Source organism: Strongyloides ratti (assembly GCF_001040885.1).
Source record: "Strongyloides ratti genome assembly S_ratti_ED321, chromosome : 1".
NCBI lineage: Eukaryota > Metazoa > Nematoda > Chromadorea > Rhabditida > Strongyloididae > Strongyloides > Strongyloides ratti.
Genome location: NC_037307.1, coordinates 8,946,836 through 8,972,392, shown reverse-complemented (window position 1 = coordinate 8,972,392; position 25,557 = coordinate 8,946,836). Strand labels below are relative to the sequence as shown.

The 25,557-nt window shown below is 20.1% G+C and overlaps 9 protein-coding genes across 9 annotated transcripts; 6 read left to right on the top strand and 3 right to left on the bottom strand.

Annotated features, from left to right (window-relative positions):
* Nucleotides 1-1,929: 1,929 nt before the first annotated feature.
* On the top strand, nucleotides 1,930-3,957 carry SRAE_1000280300 (Acetylcholinesterase; the record flags this gene model as incomplete). The annotated part of the gene is made up of 4 exons (XM_024649922.1): nucleotides 1,930-2,010; nucleotides 2,063-3,546; nucleotides 3,606-3,809; nucleotides 3,852-3,957. The coding sequence occupies 4 exons, from the start codon at nucleotides 1,930-1,932 to the stop codon at nucleotides 3,955-3,957; spliced, it is 1,875 nt and encodes a 624-aa protein (XP_024503750.1).
* Nucleotides 3,958-4,716: 759 nt separating this feature from the next.
* SRAE_1000280200 (K Homology domain, type 1-containing protein) lies at nucleotides 4,717-5,386 on the top strand (the record flags this gene model as incomplete). The annotated part of the gene is made up of 2 exons (XM_024649921.1): nucleotides 4,717-4,974; nucleotides 5,033-5,386. The coding sequence occupies 2 exons, from the start codon at nucleotides 4,717-4,719 to the stop codon at nucleotides 5,384-5,386; spliced, it is 612 nt and encodes a 203-aa protein (XP_024503749.1).
* Nucleotides 5,387-6,203: 817 nt separating this feature from the next.
* SRAE_1000280100 (Hypothetical protein) lies at nucleotides 6,204-7,272 on the top strand (the record flags this gene model as incomplete). Its single annotated transcript, XM_024649920.1, has 3 exons — nucleotides 6,204-6,338; nucleotides 6,387-7,099; nucleotides 7,140-7,272. 3 exons carry the CDS (start codon nucleotides 6,204-6,206, stop codon nucleotides 7,270-7,272), a joined length of 981 nt encoding a protein of 326 aa, XP_024503748.1.
* Nucleotides 7,273-7,785: 513 nt separating this feature from the next.
* SRAE_1000280000 (Hypothetical protein) lies at nucleotides 7,786-8,862 on the bottom strand (the record flags this gene model as incomplete). The annotated part of the gene is made up of 3 exons (XM_024649917.1): nucleotides 7,786-7,909; nucleotides 7,948-8,666; nucleotides 8,710-8,862. The coding sequence occupies 3 exons, from the start codon at nucleotides 8,860-8,862 to the stop codon at nucleotides 7,786-7,788; spliced, it is 996 nt and encodes a 331-aa protein (XP_024503747.1).
* A 275-nt stretch (nucleotides 8,863-9,137) lies between these two features.
* Nucleotides 9,138-10,079, bottom strand: SRAE_1000279900 (7TM GPCR, serpentine receptor class x (Srx) family-containing protein; the record flags this gene model as incomplete). The annotated part of the gene is made up of 3 exons (XM_024649916.1): nucleotides 9,138-9,222; nucleotides 9,276-9,954; nucleotides 10,025-10,079. The coding sequence occupies 3 exons, from the start codon at nucleotides 10,077-10,079 to the stop codon at nucleotides 9,138-9,140; spliced, it is 819 nt and encodes a 272-aa protein (XP_024503746.1).
* Nucleotides 10,080-14,086: 4,007 nt separating this feature from the next.
* On the top strand, nucleotides 14,087-16,795 carry SRAE_1000279800 (Neurotransmitter-gated ion-channel transmembrane domain and Neurotransmitter-gated ion-channel family and Neurotransmitter-gated ion-channel ligand-binding domain and Nicotinic acetylcholine-gated receptor, transmembrane domain-containing protein; the record flags this gene model as incomplete). The annotated part of the gene is made up of 9 exons (XM_024649915.1): nucleotides 14,087-14,174; nucleotides 14,403-14,617; nucleotides 14,676-14,720; nucleotides 14,774-14,883; nucleotides 14,945-15,240; nucleotides 15,283-15,436; nucleotides 15,480-15,982; nucleotides 16,379-16,564; nucleotides 16,611-16,795. The coding sequence occupies 9 exons, from the start codon at nucleotides 14,087-14,089 to the stop codon at nucleotides 16,793-16,795; spliced, it is 1,782 nt and encodes a 593-aa protein (XP_024503745.1).
* A 481-nt stretch (nucleotides 16,796-17,276) lies between these two features.
* SRAE_1000279700 (Hypothetical protein) lies at nucleotides 17,277-18,779 on the bottom strand (the record flags this gene model as incomplete). The annotated part of the gene is made up of 1 exon (XM_024649914.1): nucleotides 17,277-18,779. The coding sequence occupies one exon, from the start codon at nucleotides 18,777-18,779 to the stop codon at nucleotides 17,277-17,279; it is 1,503 nt and encodes a 500-aa protein (XP_024503744.1).
* A 205-nt stretch (nucleotides 18,780-18,984) lies between these two features.
* Nucleotides 18,985-19,254, top strand: SRAE_1000279600 (Hypothetical protein; the record flags this gene model as incomplete). The annotated part of the gene is made up of 1 exon (XM_024649913.1): nucleotides 18,985-19,254. One exon carries the CDS (start codon nucleotides 18,985-18,987, stop codon nucleotides 19,252-19,254), a length of 270 nt encoding a protein of 89 aa, XP_024503743.1.
* A 3,056-nt stretch (nucleotides 19,255-22,310) lies between these two features.
* Nucleotides 22,311-24,138, top strand: SRAE_1000279500 (Probable phenylalanine--tRNA ligase beta subunit; the record flags this gene model as incomplete). The annotated part of the gene is made up of 2 exons (XM_024649912.1): nucleotides 22,311-22,368; nucleotides 22,421-24,138. 2 exons carry the CDS (start codon nucleotides 22,311-22,313, stop codon nucleotides 24,136-24,138), a joined length of 1,776 nt encoding a protein of 591 aa, XP_024503742.1.
* Nucleotides 24,139-25,557: the final 1,419 nt, after the last annotated feature.

The window sequence follows — 25,557 nt, the reverse complement described above, 5'->3', positions numbered from 1 at the left end:
CTCTCTTTCTTAAAACTCTACTCTCTTTTTATATTTTTTGGTATTGGGGTGTTGGTGGAGAAAAAGATAATATATTTATATATAAAATATTTTTATATATGGAACATATTTAAATCTAGTGATAATTAAAAGGCACATCTCTGTTAATGACATGTACTTTGTAGAAACATTTTTATCACTTTTCATTTTTTTTTCTTTACCACATATTATATATATATAAATATATTTCAAATGGAAACATGAACTGTAGAGAAAAATATTATTTTATTGTAACTTTTCCTAGATAATTATTCTTCTAGTATAATCACTTTTTTTTTTCATCATATTATTAAAAAAGTTATCGTTTCTGGTTTTTTATTATCATCTTTTCTGATAAGTAGAATTGTAAGAAAAAAAAAATTTTTATGAATAGTTCTTGAAAAACATTGAATATCACATTTTTGTTTTGAAAAAAAAAAGTAAAAGAAAATCTTGTAATATCGTCTTTTCAAGTTATTTGTATTTTAATTAAAGTTTAATATGTTAAATTTTATCAATATACTTCTTAGTTCTTTTATTTGACTATATTCTACATAACAAGTTCCTTATTTAGAATAAAAAGTTAAAATTATTAAAAAAAAAAGTCATTTAAAATGAACTAAAATTTGTAACTTTAAAAATTCTAATAATAATCAAAAATAATCACAAAAATTGTTTAAATTCTTATCAGAATTTTTGTCTATTTATATTAAATTAATTAAGACTAAATATATATCTTCTTCAATATTTTATAATATTCTTACTTCTTAAAAATGTTTTTAATAAATTTTAATTTTAAAAAGTTATTCATTTTCCTTTACTTAAAAGTTGTCATAATTAATACTAATGAATAACTTTATTTATTTATCATTCTACAGTTTTTATTTATTATCATTGAATACCAAAAATAATTATAATGGAGTATAAAAATTATTATTCCCCACATATTTTAAATTTCCATATTTCTCCTTATATCATTATATAAAAATAGAAGGGAAAATTGAAGATGAATAAAAACCTTATAGTTTTCAAAATTTTCTTCTTTTTTTTTTATTTTGAAACAATCATTCATTATTTTAAAACTAAATTTTCTCTCTCTCTCTTTTTTCTAAAAATAAAAATAAACATAGATAAACATAAAACAATAAAATGATAATATCCAATTGTTTCATGTATATTTTTTTATCCACCCCATCTATCCGTTCTATCCAATCATCTCATTCTATTTATTATCCACTAAGGAAATAGTACTTTAAAGACTTTTTAAAAAATAATAAATTATAAAATAAAATTTTACCCCAAAACTCTTTTTCAAGTCCATTAATTTTATATTTATATACATATATTTAATTTATATTTTTCAATAAAGATAACTCTCTTAACTCTTACTTTTGTTTCACATTCTATTAAGTGTTCCAGTAGTCTTCTTTTATGGATACAATAAATACCCAAAAACAATCATATTAAATAATTTATTTATTTTAACGATAAACAATATATCTTTATCTTTAACTTCTAATAATAATTTTTCACACTTTCAAAATAATATTTTATTAAACCTGCATTACTTTTTATTTATTAAAAATAATCATTTTTTTCTTTTCATTTATTTGATTTTTTTTTAAATATTTAATAATAAAAAATAATAAACAGTTTTTTTTTTAGAAAAATATTTGTATTTTCTTATTCATTTTATAATCAACTTTATAAAAAAAACGAAAAAAGATTTTTCTATTATATTTGCTTTTATTTTATTATTTTTTTTTTCCATTTTCATTAAAATTTTCAATTGTCTTATTGTTTTTTTTCTTGTCTATATATAAAATGAAAATTGATAAATTAATGAAATTTAAATGGATTAGGATATGTGGAAGTTTAATATTTTTTTTTAATATTATAACAAAAGTTAATATGAAACCAATTATTGAAGAAAATAATTTTGATGATGTTACTGTTAAAACTAAGTATGGTACAATTATTGGTATTAGGCAGGTAAATTTTTTTTTTTTACTATATTTTTTTTTAAAAAATATATAATTTATAGATATTTAATAAAACAAAAATTAATGTTTATCTTGGTGTTCCATTTGCCCAACAACCAGTAGGAAAATTACGTTTTGGAATTCCAAAACCATTACCAATACCAGGTTGGGATGGAATTTTAATTGCTGATAAACATACTAGTACATGTATATTAACACCAGATAAAATGTTTCCACAATTTCCTGGAGCAGAAATGTGGAATCCAACTAATTCATTAGATGAAAAATGTTTAGCTTTAAATATTTGGATACCACAAAATCATGATGGTAAAGTTATGGTTTGGATTTATGGTGGTGGTTTTTTTTCTGGATCACCATCATTAGATTTATATGATGGAAGAGTTTTAGCTGAAAAAGAAAAAGCAATTATTGTTAATATTAATTATCGCCTTGGTCCATTTGGTTTTTTGTATTTTGGTCCAAATACAAAAGTACCTGGAAATATGGGTCTTCTTGATCAACAAATGGCATTAAAATGGGTATATGAAAATATTGGTGATTTTGGTGGAAATCCAAATAAAATAACATTACTTGGTGAAAGTGCTGGTGCTGCAAGTGCTACATCACATTTATTTGCTCCTGATAGTGAAAAATATTTTAATAAAATTATTGTTAATTCAGGTACTATAACAAATTCTTGGGCAACTAAATCTAAAGAAATTAGTCTTAAAATATCATTACAATTAGCCATTAGAATGAATTGTACAGATGGTTTAGGATTATCTGAATCAGAAATAATATTAAATAATATTAATAATGTCATACAATGTCTTTATATGGCATCACCATACATTATTCAACAAGAAAGTGATATAATAACACTTGGTATGCCAGTACCAATGACATTTCCATTTACACCTGTTGAAGAGGATGTAAATTTTTTCAAAGGTAATATTCATGAAAAATTAGCTAAAAATGATTTTAAAAAAAATGTAAGTGTTATTATTGGATCAGTTAAAGATGAAGGAACATATTGGTTACCATATTTTCTTTATCATGAAAAACATGGTTTAAAATTTAATCATACAATTAGTTCAGATGATATAGAAAATCAAGCATTAATAAGTGATGATCAATATAGAAATTCATTTAAAGAATTTTCACCATATTTTGGTGATTCACCACTTATTAATCATGCCTTAATTGATGCTTACTCTTTTGCTTCAACATCAAATAATGATAAAGAAAGAAAAAGAGATGGTATTGCTAGATTTGTTGGTGATTTTTTCTTTACCTGTTCATTAATTGATTTTGCTGATAAATTATCTGATAATATTTATGGACCTATTTTTATGTATTATTTTACCAAAAGATCTACTGCCAATCCATGGCCAAAATGGATGGGTGCTATGCATGGTTATGAAATTGAATATATTTTTGGAATGCCTTTTAGGAGACCTGAATTGTATAAGAAGGATGCTTTAGATATGGAACAAAAATTTTCACTACAAATAATGAAATTATGGAGTACTTTTGCTAATGATGGGTAAATTTGTTTTTTAACTAAAAAAAAATCATTTTTTTTTTAATTTTTTTTTATTATAGAAAAGTTTATGATAGTTGGTCAAGATATAATAAAGTTACCAGAGAAGCAATTGTTCTTGATGACTTTATATCACAAAATAGGAGTCCAAAAAAAATAAGAGATATTCATGGTCATTTTTGTAAATTAATTGATGAAGCAAAAGTTTTATCAATGTCAACAATGAAAAGAAATCCTTATTTAGCTACAGCTGATTATAAAATAAGGTAAGTTACTGATTACAATTTTATATGTATAATTATTTTAAGGCAAAAATTCAATGAAATATCTTCATCTACATCAAAACTTCTACCTTCAGTATTATTATTGATAATTGGAATAATACTAAAATCTTCTCAACAATTCATCTTCTGATGATGCTTATTTTTCATTTCTATCAATATTATGTCACTTATAAAAATAACCAATAATTAAACATATCATTTTTTTTTGTATCTTTCATATTTAGTTATATAATTCACAAGCATTTTTTATTTTTGTAAAATATTCTATGTAAATAATATATAGTTTTAATCAAATTAAAAACTGCCCTTGAATATATGATTTTTAGATAACTTTTTCTTATATTAAATGATACATTTTTTTAATTATTATTATCACTTTATAAAAAAAAATAAAATTTTATGAATATGTTTAATTTATCAAATAATTATAATATTATATTATTAAAATATAAAAATAATTTTTAATAATATTATTTGACAACATAAATTATTATTTTACAAAAAAATATTTTATTCATTAATGGCTATAAACATTTCTTTATCATCTTTAAATTCAACAACTGATAATGAAATAAAAAAATACTACAACCAATTTTTTATAAAAAAAAATTTATTAGATGAAAATGATGAATATAATAACAAATATTATTCAAAATTTTATGATAATAATATTAAAAAAACTGAAAAATATCATAAACATACTGATTTCAATTATCAAAATACATCAATAAATAAAAATTTTTTTTTATCAAAAATTCATCAACTATTAATAGAAAGATTTTATAAAATTGCATGTACAATAAAATTAATAACAAATAATCATGTTGGATCAAAGTTTAATTTAACTAGAATAGGCCTTATTCAAAATACTAATAAAATTATTCAAAAAATGTGTTATACTCCTTATAATGATTTAGAAACATTAAGAATTATTGATACACAATTACAGAAAATTGAAAAAATTACAATGAATATGGCTAAAGATTTTGGATTGTCTACTACTTCAACAACAACCAAAGAAGTTGAAAAAGAATCAACAAAAATTTTAACAGATACTACAAAATTACAATCAAAATATTTTAACAATTTATTATCAGAACCAGTTTTTATATCTGATGATAAAACTTTTTTAGTTAATCGAAATGTTGTAAGATTCATACTATACATATATATTTTAATATTTATTAAAATATTTATTTTTTTAGAAATGTCATAAAACAGGAAAAATGCAAGTAGAAATCGTTAAAAAGATAAATATTAAAAATTATTCTAATGTTAATGTTATAGGAAAATTAATTGGTTTACGTGGAAATACAATAAAAAATCTTGAAAAATCAACACAATCAAAAATAATAATAAGAGGAAAAGGATCAATGAGAAATGATGGTTTGGAGAAGTATCTAATTCAACAGGGAATCTGTTATCATCTCATTGAACCTTTACATATTCTTGTCACTACTCGTACTTCATCTGAAGATGGGTGTTTAGAAAAATTAGAATTAGTCAAAAAAAAAATTATTTCTATACTTTGTCAAAAAAAAAATACTCATCAAAGATAGAATATAGATTTAAAAAATAATTATTTTGTTTTTTAAATTTATCTCTTAATTCATATATATTATAATTATTAATTTTTATTTATAAATAATAATGTGTTATACAAAATAATATTTTATTCACATATTAAATTTGTAAACAAAAAAAAAAATTTTTAATATCTTTGTTCTAATAATAATTAATCTTGAGAACTTTGACATTATTATAGTATATTTTTAAGATATTACTTACAAGAACACTTTTTTTATGACAAAATTTTATTTGCCATTATAATATTTTAAGTAATAATTTTATTTTTAAAATAATTTTACTAAACTATTTATGTTCAGGTAAATTCATTTATAGTTATTTAATTAATAATAAAGGCATACAGAAAACAAATTATTTATATATTCAAATGTATTCTATTTTATTTTTAATTATTTTAATAAAAAATTAAAACAAAAAATATTAATAAAATTTAAATAAACATAATTTTTAAAAAATGTTAAAATTTTGACAACTTTTTTTGGGTAGATCTTTAATAATATCATTATTTTAAATTATAAATAATATATCATTAAATAAATTTGAACAATAAAAAGTTTTTGAAAGATGAAAGATTAATTTAAAAAGTAATAAAAAATATAATTAATTTAAGTAATATATAAGTTCATTAAATTTAAATTCATTTTTTTTTATTATAAAAAATATATCACATAACAAATAATTACTTTACCATTGTAAATATATACAGTTGAATTATATTATAGTTTAAAAACTTTTAACCATTTTTTTTTTAAAACTTTAATAAAAATACTTTAATTATTAATTATAAAAATGGTTTTTAATTTAACATATGATGATGATGTTACTATTGGTCAAATTAATGAAGATAATAATAATATTTATATTGGATTAAGTTATGTTATAATAACATTAATTTTTATGTTTATTCAAATAATGACTTTTGTTGTAAGTTATTTGATAAAATATTTAAATTAAATAAAAAAATTTTTTTAGGCATTTTATAGAAATCGAAATAGTTTAATGGTTAATATGCCATACATAATAATGAGTAATTTAGGATTTGTAGATTTTATTCAACAAATTTGTCATTTTATCTCAGGATTCTATGTTATATTTTATTATTTTCCAACAAATATTTTAAGTTATGGAATAGCTTCAATACTTCAATGTTCATATATGACTTCTGTTTCTTTTATATTACTACTTTCAATAAATCGTTTGGATGTATTTTTTGACTTTAAAATAATACCTGTTTTTAATAAAAAAAAAACATTTATTATTGGTATATGTATTTGTTATACATGGGGTATTGCATTACTTATTTTTTATATGTTTCCATCTAACAGACTTGAATTTGTTCCAATAAACTATAGCTGGAATTATGTTGGTAATATAACTCTTGGTTTTCAACTTGAAAATAAATCAGTTTTAATAATGTTAATAATTTCATTTATATGTTATCTTTGTATTATTGGTAAAATTATATATATGAGAGGATTAACTTCAGCACGTCTAGTGATAACATTATCAGATATGAAAATTTTATTTCAAGCAATGTTAAATTTTTGTTCAATAACACTTCTTGAAATTTGTTGGGCTAATATTAGTGGTATTATAACTAATGCCGGAATGTCATTAATGGCAATTAGTTATTTGTTTATTTTTATAAGTGGAGGTAATACTATATTGAATGTACTTTTTATAAAGTAAGTTTAAAAATAAAAGTTCATAATATAATTTTAATAGAGAAGTTAGAAGAGAGATTACTAATTTTTGGACCTGTTATACTAAAAAAGATAAAAATATTAAAGTTCGAAGAATGGTTCTTGAAAAAAAAAATAACAATACTGGTTTGAAGGCAAAAATATTGACAGACTAATAATCAGATACATTATTAATAATTGTTTAAATTTATGAAATAAATTTTAGAAATTAATAATTTTTCATTATACTATTATTTTACATTTTTCTATTTATTGCAATGTTTTACTTTATTTAAAATAGATAAAAAAAAGTTAGCTTTACTAACTTTGATATGGATTTATATTAACTCAAGTAGAATATGTTATTTTAAAAAAAATTACATTATATTAAATTAATAGTAATTTTTTTATTATTATTTTTAACACTGAAATGTTTATTATTGTAAATAAAGTCTACCTTTTTTTTAGTCATCTTATACATTTCAATAATGTATTAAATTTCTAATTTTTAATGTTTTACTTTTGTATAACATTAAATTTATTAGAAAAAAAAAGTTATTAGTAATTGTATTAATTAAAAATACATAATTATTTTATTTATTTAAAATTGTAAAAAAAATTCTATTTACAAATTTAAAGTATTATTTATTTTTGTTAAAATCATTCATTTTTTTTTGTAAAAATTGAACTTAAGGTTTACATCTAGAAACTTTATTTACAAAAATTAGTCTTTTAACTTTTACCATTGATGTAGTTGTTTTAGATTTATTAAAGCAATAAAAAATAAAATTGTATATTTCTTTCCTTAATTCTCTTAAAAAAAATATTAATAAATATTTTTATTAACTTACTTAATTAATATTAATCCTGATATAGTATTATTTCCACTAACAATTAAAAATAAATAATTAAGAATGATAGCACATGTAAATTGATCTTGAACAATATTTGGTAAATATCTCCAACCCCATTCAAGAAATACAATTGATACAAAATTAAATATACCTTGTGCAAGTATTCTTATATCTGAAAATTGAATACCAAATGTATTAGAAATTGTATTTCTCATATAGACAACTTTACAAAAAATTAATACATATAAAATAAAACTAAATAATAAAAGTATTGTTGATGTTTTATTTTCAAGTTCCCATGCTAATACCCATTTATCTTTTTTACTTGAATATAACCATCCATAATTAACAAGAGTAAATGTTAAACGATATGATGGAATCATATAAAATATTATAAGTAAAATATAAAAAATATAACAAAATATAATTCCACAGGTAAATATATTATCATTATTAAGAATAGGAAGAAATTTTTGTTGATAAAAAACAGTAAAACGATTTAATGTTAATAATGTAACAAATGCAATTGATGTTATATATGATGATTGTAAAATAGATGCCAAACAATTTATTAAAAATGATTCTGTTGATAATAAAAATATTGTATAAAATGATGCTATTAAATGAATTGTTTGTTGGATGATTTCTGTTACTCCAATATTTATCATTAATTTAAGTGGTATATGAAACATTAAATTAGTTTTTTTATAAAATGTCTTTAAAAATTAAAAATTAAATATTATATTTTATAACTCTTACAATAAATGTCATTATTTGTATAAAAATAAAACAACAACTTATTCCTAAATATGTACAGCCAATTAAAATATTATATGGTCCAGGTGATATAATAACTTCAACATTTGTCCAATTATTTATAGGATCTAAAGAACTATTATATAACTTTAACATAATATAAAAATGTTAAAAATTAATAAATCAAATATATTAATAAAATTTTTTAATTCTTACAGTAAAAGATATATTATTTATTTTTTTGATAACAAACTTAACAATTAACAAAAATTAGTATTTTTATTAATATAACATTAAAATTTATTTCTTTTTTATTTTTTTTTAAAATATATTTCATACAAAAACTAATTATAATACAAGTTTAATATATAATTATTTAAAAAATAAAATTTTTAATATTTTTTTTTCTAGAAAATTGATAATTATTTTTTCTAATAATGAGCAACACTTGAAATACGATTACATGTTAATTTTTTTTTACAATTAAAAATCGTTTTTGCTGTATTTTGAACTTCTCTAAAAAAAATATTTTTTTTTTATTGCTAAAATTTAATATATAAAAAACTTACTTAAGTATTAAAAAACTTGTAATAGTATTTGTTCCACTAACTAAAATATATAAAAAATTAAGAATTACAAATTTATATCTAGATTCTGAATTTGGTTCAAGCCAATATTCCCACAAAATTTCAAGAATTAATGTTAAGATTATTTCAAATAAAGCTGGTACAAGTAATTTTATATCACTACATTTATAATGTTTTCCAGGTGCATTTGTACGAAGTAATAAAATTTTAAAAAATATATTCAAATAAATGAATAAACAAAATATTAATATACTAAAAGTTGATTTATTTTCATACTCCCAAATATATCTCCATCTATTTTGATCAACTGAATATTGAAAAGATAATGTTTGAAGGTAAAAATAATATCCAAAATCAGGAATATTATAAACACATAAAATAATAAAAGCATAAAAATAACAAAAATATATAAAATAATTAAAAACTTTTTCTCTATCAATTGTGGGAAAAAATTGATTTCTATATATTGCATCAAAACGATTTAGTGTTAAAATAAAAGCACATAATACAGATGTAAGGTAACCACATTGAAGTGTTGAACCAAAAAATCTAAGAATTATTTCTGGTGGTAAAGAAAATGAAATTGTATATATTGAGGAGATAAAATGATTAATCTGTTGTATGACAGCAAAAGTACCCCATAATTTTATTATCTTGTATACTGTGTTTTTCAATAATATTGGATTTTTATAGAATGTCTTTTTATTAAAAAATATTTATTACTAACTTACAATAAAAATTAATGTTTGTAGAAGAAGTAAAAAGGAACTGAGAAAAAAATAACATATACCAATATAAGTAGAATATTCTTGAATATTAAAATTATCTTTACTATTCATTAATGTATATTTAATAAATAACTTTTTTCAATATTTTTTTTAAAAAAATTATTTTTTTAAATCTTAATAAGAAAAAAATAACAGATAAAAAGTTTTTTTTATTAATGTTTTACCTGTTATTTTTTAAAAAATTGTACCATTAAAAATACAAAAAATGTTTTTATTAAAAAAATATTATTAAAAGTTATTAATTTATTAAATTATTATAAATGTAGTTATTTTTGTTATTGAACAAAAAAAAAACAATATGAAATAACTGATAAAAACTTATTAAAAATTTCTTTGTTAATTAATAATTAGTTGAAAAACAAACTTTTGTTTTATTTAAGGTGTTTTGTTGTAACATTACAAAATTTTATGTCAACATTTTTTAACAATTAATTGAAAAAAAAATTTGGTACAAAAAGTTATTTTAACAAGTAACTTTTTATTATTATAAATAAATAATTTTACTTCCTGTCTCGTATTATAACGTGCAATATTTAAAAAATACTAAAATTTATTCATTATTTAAAAAAAAAACAATTTTGATAAGTAATTTTAAGAAATCTTTATCATGTTTTAAAAGTATTCTTAAAGAAAGTTGTTTTAATAAATTAAAGTTATATATACCAATAAAATAAAGTAGTCAAAATTAAATTAAAATTCTTAACATCCTTTATTATTTAAACAAATTTATTTTATAGTTAATCAGTAAGAAAATAAAACCGTAATAAATATTTTATATTATCATTACCATATGATGTTTCAATAAAATTGATATTATTTTTTAAAATTAAATAAAAAGAAATACAATTTATAATTCATAATATACATAAAAAAAAATTGTACAAATTTGTTTTTAAAGGTATATTGTTATTATCATAAATAAAAATATCTTTTTTTTTTTATTAAAAGTTATTATTTATACATTAAATTATGAATATTTTGTCAACATAATTAATAATACAATGCATACAAATTAAAAATAAAAATTATTAAAATTTTGTTTCTATTGTTTATTGGAATGATATTTAATTAACTTTATGTCTTTTTAACAAAACAATTTCAAATATAAATTAATGACTTTAAAATATATGGCAAAGAGGAATTTTAAAAATTGGTTAAATGTTAAATATAATTAAATTTAAAAAAAATTTAATTTGAAGATTATAATATATTTCAAAATGATTATTGGAAGTAAATTATAAAAATTTTATTTTAGGTTACATATATAAAATAGGAAATATTTTAATAAATATGTTTTTATCAATTATTATTTTACTAAAACATATATTTATACTTAAAATATAAATTTTTTTTTTAATATTAATTCATTTTTTTATTAATATTTAGATTAATAATATACTATCATATTTATGATGATTAAATTGTTTTAAAAAACACACATCACTTTGTTAATAAATAGTTAATTTATGAACATTTAAAGAAACATAATGAAAAAAGAATTATATATATTTCCTTATTTTACCAACTAATTAATATATAATTTTGTTGTAAAATGCTATTTAAATGCATACAGTTAATTAACTAAAGTTCCATAAAAAGCAAAAAACTTTAATTTCCTTAATACTTTGCTTATCTTCCCCCGTATTTATAAAATACAATATCAAAAATTGTTTTATTAACAAAAACACTATTTAATTTTGAATTTTTTTTTTTTGACAGTGTAATTTCTAAGATGCAACTTTATGATAGAAAAAAATTATCTTGGGAATAAGAAATTATTTTTTTTTTTTTATTCTAGTAATGATCAAATAGTATACTCATTTAGTTATGTTAATTTAAAAAAAATTTTAATTTTTCATTATTTGTTCTTAACAATTTAATCTATCATTTAATTTATTTAAAATATTTCAACATTTATTTGCTACAATTTCAAACTAAATAATAATTTTTTTTAAAAGTGAAAATTTTAATAATAAATTAGTGACATCTGATGTTTAAATAACTAATCATATTGTTAATATTATTACTTTAAACTAGTTTTGATTGATTCTTTATTGTTATTTACTAAAGTTACATTTTGATAGTATCCAAATAATAAGCTCTTTTATCTTTGTTCTTTTCATATCACATTAATAATTTTTTTTTAAAGTTATTAAAGTAAAATACTCTTTTTTTTATAAACAAATAATTTTTATATCGTTTTTTATTGCAAAATTTATTATTTTAAAAGTTTTGCTTTTAAATGATTTTAGTGCATTTCCACTATATCTGATAATATTTCCATTCTTTTAAAAATAAAATTAATTAGATGTCAAAAACTTTAAATGAAATACTTAAATTTTTTTTTTTGTTTCAATTTTAAAATACAAAGATAAATATATATTATGTATCTAAAACAAAAGGCACCATTTGATTTGTTTTTATTTTCTTTATACTTCTTCATTTGTCATTTAAAATTGAGAAATGTTCAATTTTTCATGGAACAAAAAATTATATTGCCATTATAAATTTGTAGCACTTGAATAAAAAGACAAGAAAATGAATGATGTTAATCTATTAACATTTTCAAGTATTACATAAAACTTTAATCTTCTCTAAAAATGATATTTTTAAAAGAAGAGTTTCAAAAGAAAATATTTATATTATATAGATTGTATACAAGTTTATGTCTCAATTTTTGATTGAAAAGTATAATAACAAAAAGTGAAACTCCCTCTTATATACTAATATATTTGGTGAACTAAAAATAAGAAAGGATTTTTTAATAAAAAAAAAAGTAGGATTATGATAAGAAAAATTATTTAAACGATATATTTGTGTCATTTTAAGAAAAAAAAATTCCAGACTGTAGAGATTTGCAAGTGATTAATAACAATTTTTTCATTTGTTTTTATAAAATTTTTAGTTTAAAAATAATATTAATAGAAAGAAACAGTGTATTTTTATGTATCACTTACGCTTTTCTTTGATAAAAGCTATCTTATCAGGTTGGCGATACTTTGTATATCCAGAAATGAGATATACTTTTATTATAATAAGCTAATCACCACTTAATTATTTCATCAAATTTTCTAAAGATATTTAAATCATAAAATATGGTTGACAAACATCAATTTTTAAAGGGTGTTACAAAGGTATATATTTTGGTTGATTTTAAACAAAAAATTTTATATATAATATTTTAAAACTTTACATTTGATATAAATTTTTATTTTAACTTATTTAATGAAAAATGGCATTTTTAATAAATTAATGAATATATTTTTATTGTTATGTGACAAAAATATAAATAAAAAAAATATAAAAATTTATCAAAGTTAACATTTAATATATTATTCTTATCACACAATAACTTTATTTATAAACTATTAATGTAAACAAAAAATGAAATTTTTATTATGAGGTTGATTAATTTTTTTTTATATCAACCATATATAATATAATTTTAAATATATATATATATGCAGAAAGTAATATATATATAAAAATTAAAAAAAATTATTTATTTTTTTTTTTTCGTTTATATCTAAAATTTTATTAATAATATATATATTAAAAACTTTAATTATTATTTTGAATGATTATTATTTATTATTTGTAATTTTTATTAAAATATATCTTTCTTTTTTTTTTACATTAGTTATATCTAAAGTACTTACATCTTTTTATTTATAAGAACCGACAATCCTATTAAAATTATTTGTATATATATATATATATAAATTTAATAAATCATTTCATTACATCAAATTTATCAATAAATATCTTTAAATTTTATTATTATTTGAAGCATCTTTTTTTATCTTAAAAATAAATTTTTATAGATGTGTTTGCAAGATTTTTATGAGTAACAATTTGTCAATTTATTATCAATATTATATATTTTCGAGGTTGCAATAAAAAAAAATAATTATTATTTATTAAAAAATAATCATTGTAATAATTTTTTTATAGGTGTTATCAATAAATATTAAGTAATTAATATATTTTTATTTTTATTTAAAGATGAAATTAATATTAATTTATATTTTTATTATAATTTATTTTACATCTTTCAAATCAACATTTACTCAAACTTTTGATGATGACACAGGTAAATTTTTGTCTTTTTAATGTGTATTTTTTTTCTTTGATTGTGCTTTGAAAGTAAAATTTATTTTTATCTTTTTTTTTTTGGAAACTTTTTAGTTTAATGTTATGTTAATTGTATTTGTATATAATGAAAATATAAAAATATGTGTTACTATTAAATGTATAAGTGTAAAAGTTTTGTTAAATTTATTTACCTTCTTCCATTTTTTTTTGTTTCATTATTCTAAAGTTGGCAAGTTGAACATTAGTGTGAATGATGGTTTATTTTTTTCTTATCAAAAAATTCCTTATTATACTTTAGAAGAAAATAGCGGTATCTCATCTTTTTATAAGTTAGAAAGTTATTTATTAAATAATTATAATCCCAATATTATACCACAAAGAAAAAGAGATAATAGTGTAAATGTTTTATTTACAATTAATTTATACCAGATTATTGAAATTGTAAGTTTTTTTTTTATGATAACATTTTACTTTCTATAAAAATGAATTTATTTTTTAGAATGAACTTCAACAATATATAAAGATTAACTGTTGGGTTGTTGAGGTAATAAAATATTTAATAAAATATTATAATTTAAAAAAAAAATTTTTTTTTAGAGATGGGAAGATCCAATGTTATATTGGGATCCTAATGATTTTGAAGGAATTGATGAAATAGTTTTACCTGAACATAATGTATGGAAACCTGATACTACACTTTATAACTCGTAAATATCATTTTCAATCAAAAATTATTTTTTAAATTTTAAATATTTTACAACATTTTAGATTAGTTATGGAAGATAGTGCAAGTAAAAGATTGCAACATGTTAAATTAAATACAAATAATATCACTAAAACAACAACAGTTGAAATGTTATATCCAGCAATTTATAAGTCATCCTGTATCATTGATCTTAGATATTTTCCTTTTGATTATACACGTTGTATATTAACTTTTGGAAGTTGGATATATGATAATAAAGCTATAGATTATTTTCATGAGTCAAATGAATCAATTAGTCAAGCTATTGGTACAAAACATTGTCTTCCAAATGAAGGTTTTGATATTCTTTCAACATATGGTAAGATTTTTTTTATTTATATAAATATTAATATATTTTTAGTTGAAAGAAAAGTAATGAAATATGCTTGTTGTGTAAATAATTATACACTTCTTGAATATAGTCTATACATTCAAAGGAAACCCCTTTATTATATTGTTAATTTAGTTGCACCAACAGGAATAATTTCACTAATAGCTATAATTGGATTTTTTAGGTAAATTTTAATTAATTATAAATATATATATTTTTTTTAATAGTTCATCAACATTAAATGATGTAAGAGAAGAAAAAATTAGTCTCGGTATAACAACATTACTTTCAATGACATTTATAATATTAGCTGTATCAGATAAGATGCCTTCAACTTCTGCTTTCATTCCATTAATTGGATGGTTTTATAATTCAATGATACTTTTAATATCATTAGGTACATTAGCAGCATCATATGTTATATATGTACAAAAAAAAGGAATCATTGGAAAAAGACCAGAAGGAAGAGTTATGAAGATCTTTGTTATTTTGGGAAAACTTTTATGGTTAGAAATACCATTATTAATGAAACAGGCATATGCTGAAAAAGCTAGGCTTGAAAAATTAAAAAAAGCAAATCAAAAAAAGATGAGTGTATGGCAGAAATGGCAAAGTTTATCAAAAGATGTTAAAAAAATGAAAAAAAGTTCTAGTATGTTAAATTCATCAAATATTATTGATAATAGTAATATGTTATCATCATTAATAAATAATCAAACGACAAAAACAGGTAAAAAAAAAGTGATCGTTTGGTTAATTCTTTGTTTCCTTTTTTGTTAGCTTACAAAATATTACTAATTATAATTAACTTTTTTTAAAAATTTTTATTATCATATAGGGACACGAATTAAACAAATTTATCATCGCATGCAAATGCCTAACAAACATCTAAAATATTATTATCGTAAAAAATCTGAACCCGTTTTTAATAATTTACCTTTAAATCTATTGTTGGAAGATCAGGCTTCTTCAATGGAAAAAAAAATTTCTAAATCTAGAGATTCTATGAATATTTCAAATAATAATATTGCATGTACATGTTTTTGTAATGAAAATGCAACTCCTATATGTGAAGAACCCTCATTATGTAGTAATTGTAATAATATTATTTCTAAATCTATTTTAGATGACGATACAACATTTGATTTTAAATCTTCTATTATTACTAATGATGATGTTAGTGTTGGAAATCCTTCTGTCTCTGAATATGATACATTTTCTGTTGGTAAAAATGAGAAAAATAAACTTAATTTATTAGGAAGTTTGGAGGATGATTCATTATATAAATATATTGCAAATGATGGAGGAAAAGGTTTGTTTTTTTTATATTATAAAATAATAATAAAATTTTTTTAAAGATTTTCAAGGTGTAATAAAACAAACAAGAAATTTAGCAGAAATAGAATATGATTGGCTTGCAGCAGTCGTAGAAAGATTTTTCCTATTAACATTTATCCTTTTATTTATAATGCTTGGAGTTGGAATCAATTTTATTGGTTTATATCATTGGTTAGATACTAGAGAACAACTTGTAAAAAAATAATTTTTCTTAAGTTTATTATTTTTAATTTTCAATTGATCTCGAAAAATCATTTATTATTAATATTATTATTCAAATGATAAGATATTTGCACAAATAATAAAATGATTTTTTTTTACATTTTTTTTTTATTTCACAATCATTTTTAAAATATAACATAAAAATTTATTTAATCTAATATTCTATAAATTTTTAAAAATTGTGAGAAAAGGTTTTATGAAGTTTAAGTAGAAAATTATTTTTGGAATATTAAATTTATTTTAAGAATATAGTCTATATAAAAAAAAATTTGTTTTCAAAGATATTTCCCATTTTTAAGATTATCTTAATCTTATCTTACTTTTGCATGTTTTAGTTATTTTATACTCATAATTATATTATAAAGTATTATTTTAAAAAAATTGATAAACAATTGAATCTATTTACATATTTCTTTCACACTTTTATTATTTAGAATGTAATTATTAAACGAAAAAAATATATATTAATTATTACTTTTTCTTGGACTAAGAAAACTACTTATTCTTTTTAATGTTGAATTACTACTTGAAGGTTTATCTAATTTCTCAATTGTAATCCTTTTATTAGTCATGTCAATAGATGATAAATTTCTTTTAATTTCATTTTCTGGAATTTTTTTAAATCTCTCAAAATATTCCTCATTATAAGAAGGATCATTCATTTGACCAACGGCATCTTCTACAGTTATTTTGTTTCCTTCTACTGCTAACTCTAGATATACTCTACGATAGTGTGTAGCACGATTGCAACAGTCAATTACTTCTTTATCTGCTGCTTCAAGTTCTGTTTCTAATTCAAATATTTTGTTATTTAACATTCCATTTATTTCTTCTCTACTTCTTGTTACTTCTTCTAACATTTTTTCATTATTTACTATTATATTCTCCATCATATTTAGTAATATTTCTTGATTTTTTTTTAAATTAATTATTTCATCTTTCAAATTATTATAATTTTCATTAGATATTGAAGAAATCGGCAAATAAGCAGATGTTTCTTTTCTTGAACTTTTTGGTATACCAATTTCAAAAGCTGTCTTAGTTGAAGACAAACTTAAATTAAAATGATCAGGATTTTCTAACAAATCAAGAGGATCATAAGTACCGGTTGAATCTTGTGACAAAGAATCATCTAATTTTTTTTTGATACTTTTACTTGATTCTTCAGATAAAGAAACAATAGTTTCACAGTTGTCATCTAAATCAATTTCACTATTATCATTAATATCATTATGAAAAACAGTTTGTTCATCGTCACTGTAATAATAATAATCATGAACTGCAGAAACTTCTTCTCTATCTTTAATATCATCGACTTTGACAAGTTCCTCGGCAAATGTAACTTTTTTTTCATCTACATTGTGTTCCACTTCGTCTATTACACCATGAATAGCTTCAGAAACATCATCGAGCATTGTCGTATTAAAAATATCATTATTATCATCAATTGTTGAATCAACTGTGTCTATTGAATTAATGTACACTTTTGGACTAGTTGTATTAATGTAACTAGATTGTGGAATCTCAAAAGAATTATCAATTTTTTTTATATCATCATAACTAAAAAATCTTGCATTTTTATCATTCTTATATGGAATAATTTTTTCAGATATACTAAAATCTGTTACAATTCCTGTATCTGGAGTTAAAATTTCATTATCTTTGTCCAATTCAACAGCAGCTCTTATTAGTGTTTCATCATTATGTTTTTTATCTTCCAATGATAAATTATTTGTATCTTTTTGAGAAAAAATATTTTTTACTTGATGTTTACAACTATTGTTAAATTTTAATCCTCTTTTAGGTGTTATTTTTTCATCTATTATCTTTTTAATTCTATTTAATTCATTTTTTACTTCTGTTTCTTTCTCTGATGCTCTCATTTTTTTTGTTTTTTTCTTTGAATCACTTAATGATGAAGTGGAGCTCGTTGTTGATTCTTCAATAATTGGTGAAATTGAAAACATTTAAACATAAAGAAATATGATGTTTTAAATGTTTTAACAAAAAATTTGTTAAATTGAATAATATTAATAAACTAATATGCAAATGTTTTTATTGCTTATATTTAAATTAATATAATTAAATTTTTTGTAATAAAAGAAATATTTTAATATTTAATTTGATTTAAAAATTCCGAATATTTTTTAACAATCATACATAATAACTTCAATGGATCTAGGATCATCATATATTTATATTTTAATAATTGGAATTATTATTGGAATAATTCTAATTTCAGGATTAATTTATGGATATTTTAAATTAAAACAATGGAGAAAGAATAAAGAAGAGGAAAAAGAAAGATATATATCTTTATATTCAAAACGTGAAAACGGGGATGAAGTAGTTGGAAAACACTATGCTCCTGTAGATCAAATATCTATTCCAAAGACATACAAAAAAGCAACTGAAGATTTTACCTCAGATACAGACCAATAAAAAAAATAAATTTAAAACAATAAATTAAAAGTATTATCATTCCTAATTATTAGCTGAACATTATTTTATATTGACATATGTTATAAAAATAAATATATCATTATCTTTGAATTTTAGCATTTTTTATTGAAATATAATAAAAGTTGTTATTTATAATTTTTAGTTTTTTTTGAAACTATTTCATTGTTGAGGCTACTTTTTTAAAATCAAATTTTAAGAAAACTAGCAAATTGTAAAATTCAAAATTTTAAAAGCCAAATTTTTTTCAAAAACTTATTTTTTCGGTTTAATTTTTGAGTCACTGACATAGTAGAAATTTTTTCTTTAAGTATTTGAAAATTATGCATATGTATAACTTTCTTTAAAATTACAATGTAGATTTAAAAAAATTTTTTATACTTAAGCAAAAATAAGTAATTTAAAAATTATTTTTTAATAAAAATTAAAAAAACAACTTTTTTTGGAATTTGAATATACAACTATAGTCATTCGATAGCCCTTGAAATGGGATGAATTTTGAATATAATCAACAATATTCGAAAATTGAAACTTAAGGAGTTATAAGGATTCAAAGTTGAGGGGCGAAATTAGGGAATATTTTTTTCTAAATTTCGACTTCCATGATACAATGAGATATTTAAAAAATAAATATATTATTCTAGATCATTTTTTTACTAGAAATTCATTTAGCCTATTCACATCTTTATAGGACTTCTAAAAATAAAGTTATAATAAGAAATATGATTAAAAAATTGTTTTAAGAAACTAGCGATAACTCAGGTTAATGAAGTCACAGAACAATGAAACTTGATGCGCTGGGCTTCTTTTATAATTTAAGATATACCCTACGTTGAAAACATTTCAAAATTTTCAACCGTTTTTGAAATACAATGCTTGGTACTTTTTCGCGCGTAATCCATTGTCACCATTTTTTTATATCTCGAAAGTGGTTTAAGTTATAAAAATATTTTGAAGGTAGACCCCATATGAAAAGTTGATTGAAGACGATTGCAGAAATCTGATTCCATTTATTTTTATTTTGAAGCGAAATATGAACAAAGGCGGAAATTTTTCTAAAATATTCATTGTTCTCGACTTTTCAGTATCTCAGCAAATACTTATCCTATGAAGCTAAAACCAGTTTCATTCGATTTCTATTCAAAAATAGGTCTAGAATATTAATTTTCATAGCTATAACATCATTATTTCTAGAAATATAGAAATTTGCTGAAAATTTTCTAGATTTCCAACTTTACCTCTAAAAATGTGAACAAAGAAAAACAACTTTTTTTGGAATTTGAATATGCTATTATAGTCATTCGATAGCCCTTGAAACGGGATGAATTTTGCATATAATCAACAATATTCGAAAATTGAAACTTCAGGAGTTATAAGGATTCAAAGTTGAGGGGCGAAATTGGGGAATATTTTTTTCTAAATTTCGACTTCCATGATACAATGAGATATTTGAAAAAAAAAAAATATTCTAGATCATTTTTTTACGAGAAATTCATTTAACCTATTCACATCTTTATAGGACTTCTAAAAATGAAGATATGATAAGAAATATGTTCAAAAAAAAGTTTTAAGAACTTAGTGATAACTCAAGTTTATGACGTCACAGAACCATGAAACCAGATGCGCTGGCCTTCTTTCATAATTTAAGGTATACCCTACGTTGAAAACATTTTAAAATTTTCAACCGTTTTTGAAATACTATGCTTGGTACTTTTTCGCGCGTAATCCATTGTCACCATTTTTTATATCTCGAAAGTCGTTAAAGATATAAAAATATTTTGAAGGTAGACCCCACTTGAAAACTCATTTGAAAACGATTGCAGAAATCTGCTTGTATTTATCTTCATTCTGAAGCAAGATATGACCAAGGGCGAAGATTTTTCTAAAATATTCATTGTTCTCGACTTTTCAGTATCTCAGTAAATACTTAACCTATGAAGATGGGATTAGTTTCATTCGATTTCTATTAAAAAGTGGATCTAAAATTTTATTTTTTATAGTTTTAAAATTATTTATCTTAGAGATTCAGAAATTTGCTGAAAATATTCTAGATTTCTGATTCTACATCTAAAATTGTGATTAAAAAAAAATTTCTTTGAAATTTGAAAATGCCATTGTAGTCATTCAATAGCTTTTGAAATGAGATAAATTTAAAAAAAAATTAACAATAGCTTAATTTTAGATTCATGTATATATTAGAAATTTTTTTTTAAATTTGAATATTAAATATATGTGCAATTTTAAAAAAAAATACAATTATGATTTTATAAAAATTTTGAACTAATATATTAAATAAATAAAAGTAAGTGATCTTAGAATTTATTTATATGATAGTTTTGATTATTTATGTAAAAGATTTTTTTTTTTAATTTAAATATAAAAAAAATTTTTTTCTAAAACTTTTTTTACTGCTTATCAACTATCAAATGCTCTAACTACTATATGTTATTAAAATTTTTAATACTTTATTCATTAATTTAGCACGTCAGTATGTCACTGACTCTAAAAAAGATCCATTTTTTCTAACAATAGATTCTATTATTATAGTTAGGAATTTTATATGTTGTTTTTGTTTGAAAGTAATCTTTCATAGTTTTCGAGATTTTAAGTATAAAAAAAATTTTATCTTATTATTTTAAGTTTTTCAAATTAGATTAATTTTTTAAACAAATGAGTTATATTTATTTATATTATATACCATTTTAATAATTATAACTCTTATTATTTTTGAAAGTATTATATAAAAATTTACACATTAAAAGTTAACAAAAATATATTCGTTTATTTTCATTCAAAAAATGGTTTTAAAAAAAATACATGTTATCATTATTATTTATATTTACAAAAAAAAATGAAATAATTCACTCATATTTTGAAAATATTTGCACTAATATCTTACAACGAAAACCTGTCAACAGAAAGATAGCTTCAAGATATAGAAATTTTACACTTTGCTTCCAACAAAGGGATAGAAATTTTACTTGTCCTGTAGAAAAAAGCCTGTTAAATTTTATTGAGGAAATTTTTTAAAAAAAAAGATGCCTACAATTTCATTAAGAAAAGAATTTTTAGACAAAGCTCTAGGAAAAGTTTACGGTAAGTTGATGAAATTTTTTTTTTATTAATTTATCAATGTTTTCTTTTAAAGACAATGAGGAAATGTCAGATTTGTTGGACAGATTTGGATTAGAACTAGATGAAATTGTTAGAGAATCTGTTGATGAATTGGATGAAAATTTATTAAAAACAGGCAATGATGTAGAAGTTGATATTTATAAAATTGATATTCCAGCTAACAGATATGATTTATTATGTCATGAAGGACTTGTAACAGCATTAAAAATGTTTCTTGAAAAAAGTGAACGTGTTGTTTATAAAGTTATTGATACAAAAAATGAAAAGTATAAGATAACTGTTAAAGAAGATTTTAAAGGACAATCTTCCATTCGTCCATATGTTGTTGGAGCTGTTTTAAAAAATGTCACTTTAAATGATTTTATAGTTAAAAATCTTATTGACCTTCAAGAAAAACTTCATCAAAATCTTTGTAGAAGGCGGACATTAGTAGCAATAGGTACTCATGATTTAGATACACTTGAAGGACCTTTTACTTATGAATTTAAAAAACCTGAAGAGATAAAATTTATTCCATTAAATGATACTGTATCAATGACAGCACCAGAAATGTTTGCTAAATTTTCTGTTGACTCTCATTTAAAGGAGTATCTTCATATACTTGAAGGACAAGATTATTATCCAGTTATTTATGATAAAAATCGAATTATATGTTCATTACCACCAATTATCAATGGTGATCATTCAAAAATAACTGCAAAAACAAAAAATATTTTTATTGAATGTACTGGAACAGATTTTGAAAAATGTCAAGCCACTGTCAAAACAATTGCAGCACTTTTTTCAGAGTATTGTGAGAAAAAGAATGTTACCGAAATGGTATACATTGACTATACGCATACTGACTCCGATAAAAAAATTATCTCAACACCTGATTACAAGGATTTAACTGTTGAAACATGTACTCAAACTATTAATAAGAAATTAGGAGTTAATTTAAATGATGATGATGTTATTAAAGTTTTAAGTAAAATGGGTCATACCATATCTAAAAAGAAGGACGGTGGTTTGGTTGTTTCTGCTGTTGCTACAAGAACAGATGTCTTAGCTGAATGTGATATTATTGAAGATGTTGGAATTGGATATGGTTATGATAATATTATAAGAACTAATCCTAAAGATGTCACTTATGGTTTGCCTTTGAACATGAGTGCTATTACAGAAAGACTAAGAATTGTTATGTCGAGTATGGGATATACTGAGGCATTAACATTTGCATTAATGTCCAAAGATGACATTAGTTTATTACCAGGAAAATTTGATGAATCCATGGTTATTATTTCTAATCCAAAAACTAGAGATTGCCAAGCTGTCAGAACAAACCTTATTGCTGGCCTTTTGAAAACGCTTTCAAATAATAAGACTGTTCCAATGCCAATTAAACTTTTTGAAATTCAAGATGTTGTTGTTAGAGATGAAGATGCAGAAACGGGAGCTAAAAATATTCGAAAAATTGCTGGTATTTATTGTAATACAACTGCTGGTTTTGAAATTGCTAGAGGAGTTGTAGATCAACTTTTAATATCATTAAATATAACAACATCCTCAAATGGCTATAAATTTGTGCCTGGTGATAATCCAATATTTTTCCCAGATCGTTGTTGTCAGTTAGTTGGACCAGATAATTCTATTATTGGTAATATTGGATGTCTTCATCCACTTGTCCTAAAACAATTTTCTCTAGGAATGCCTGTTTGTGGATTTGAATTGACTCTTGAAATGCTTCTTTAAATTATATATCAATTTAAAATAAAAGATGTTTATTGTTTTATCTTAATATCAGTTGTTTTATTGTTAAAAATAATTTATCAATAAATAAATTTTATTCTTATGTATTAAGATTAAATTCACAAATGTATTTTTTGAAAAATAATATATATTTTAGCTTAACAATAAATAAATGAAGTTAACATATTGCATCAATATTATTGAAATTTCAATTATGAGATTATTATTATAAAATAAAGTTGTTTATTACGGTAAAATATGTAAACAAAGAGATTATCTTTATCTGTTTAACTTAACACATAATCAGTCAAAATTAACGAAGTAGAAAAAAAAGGTTAAAAATTTTTAATAACTATATTATAATATTACATAATATTAATATTTAAATAATTTTTAAATGTATAAATAATTTTTATTTGTTTAAAAAATTATTTTCCCCAATTAAAATATTATATTTATTAAAAAAAATATTTAATTTTCTAAATACAGATGTTTAGGAAAGTGATAAGATTCATTATTCATTACTTATGTTAATATTATTTACTTAATATTTATAAAAAAAAATTAGCAAATATTTTTTAATCATTTACTCAGCTAAAAAAATTATTATAAATAACAATGCATAACTTAAAATTATTTTTTTATTTTGAGTTGTATATTTTTATAAAATTAGAAAAATAATTATAATTTTTTTCAATATTATATTTCATTGTCAATAATAATGTAAAAAATGTTTATTGTCATATAATCAAAAATATTGTATAAATTTTGACATTCAGTCATTTAACATAATTTTAGTTTATTTTTTTAAAAACAATAATTTGATGTATAAATATTTTTTTTAAAACACGTGTATTATTTAAATTAAGAAGTTAATTACTTTATAACTAAAAACAAAATTAATTTTTTTAAATAAAAAAAACTGAAAAAAGATATGACTTAACAAGTAAAGTAATGATAAAAAAAATTACAACATTATATGTTATTATATTAATCATTAAAAAATTTAAAAAAATATATTTAGAAATATATTAACAATACTCAAACAGTAAAAAAAACATTTTATATAAATCTTTTTATTTTTTCTAAAATTTCTAATACATTAAATATAAGAAAAAGATAAAAAACTACTATTAAAAAATATTTAGCACTTTGAAGTTATTTAATCTTATCAATTTGAAATACTAATTTTATAACAAGTTTTTTTTAATTATAACTATTAAAAAACACTTTTTATTTGACTTACTACCAAAAAAAACCAATGTTTAAGTTGAATAAAGCGTTTTTTTTTTTATTTTTATATTAGAAATATTTATACGTTTTAAGTTTTATACTAGTACTGTCATTTTTTAAATACCCTTTATACTTACACTTGAATGTTATAATTTTTTGAAAATAATTTATTAAAGAATATCATTTGTC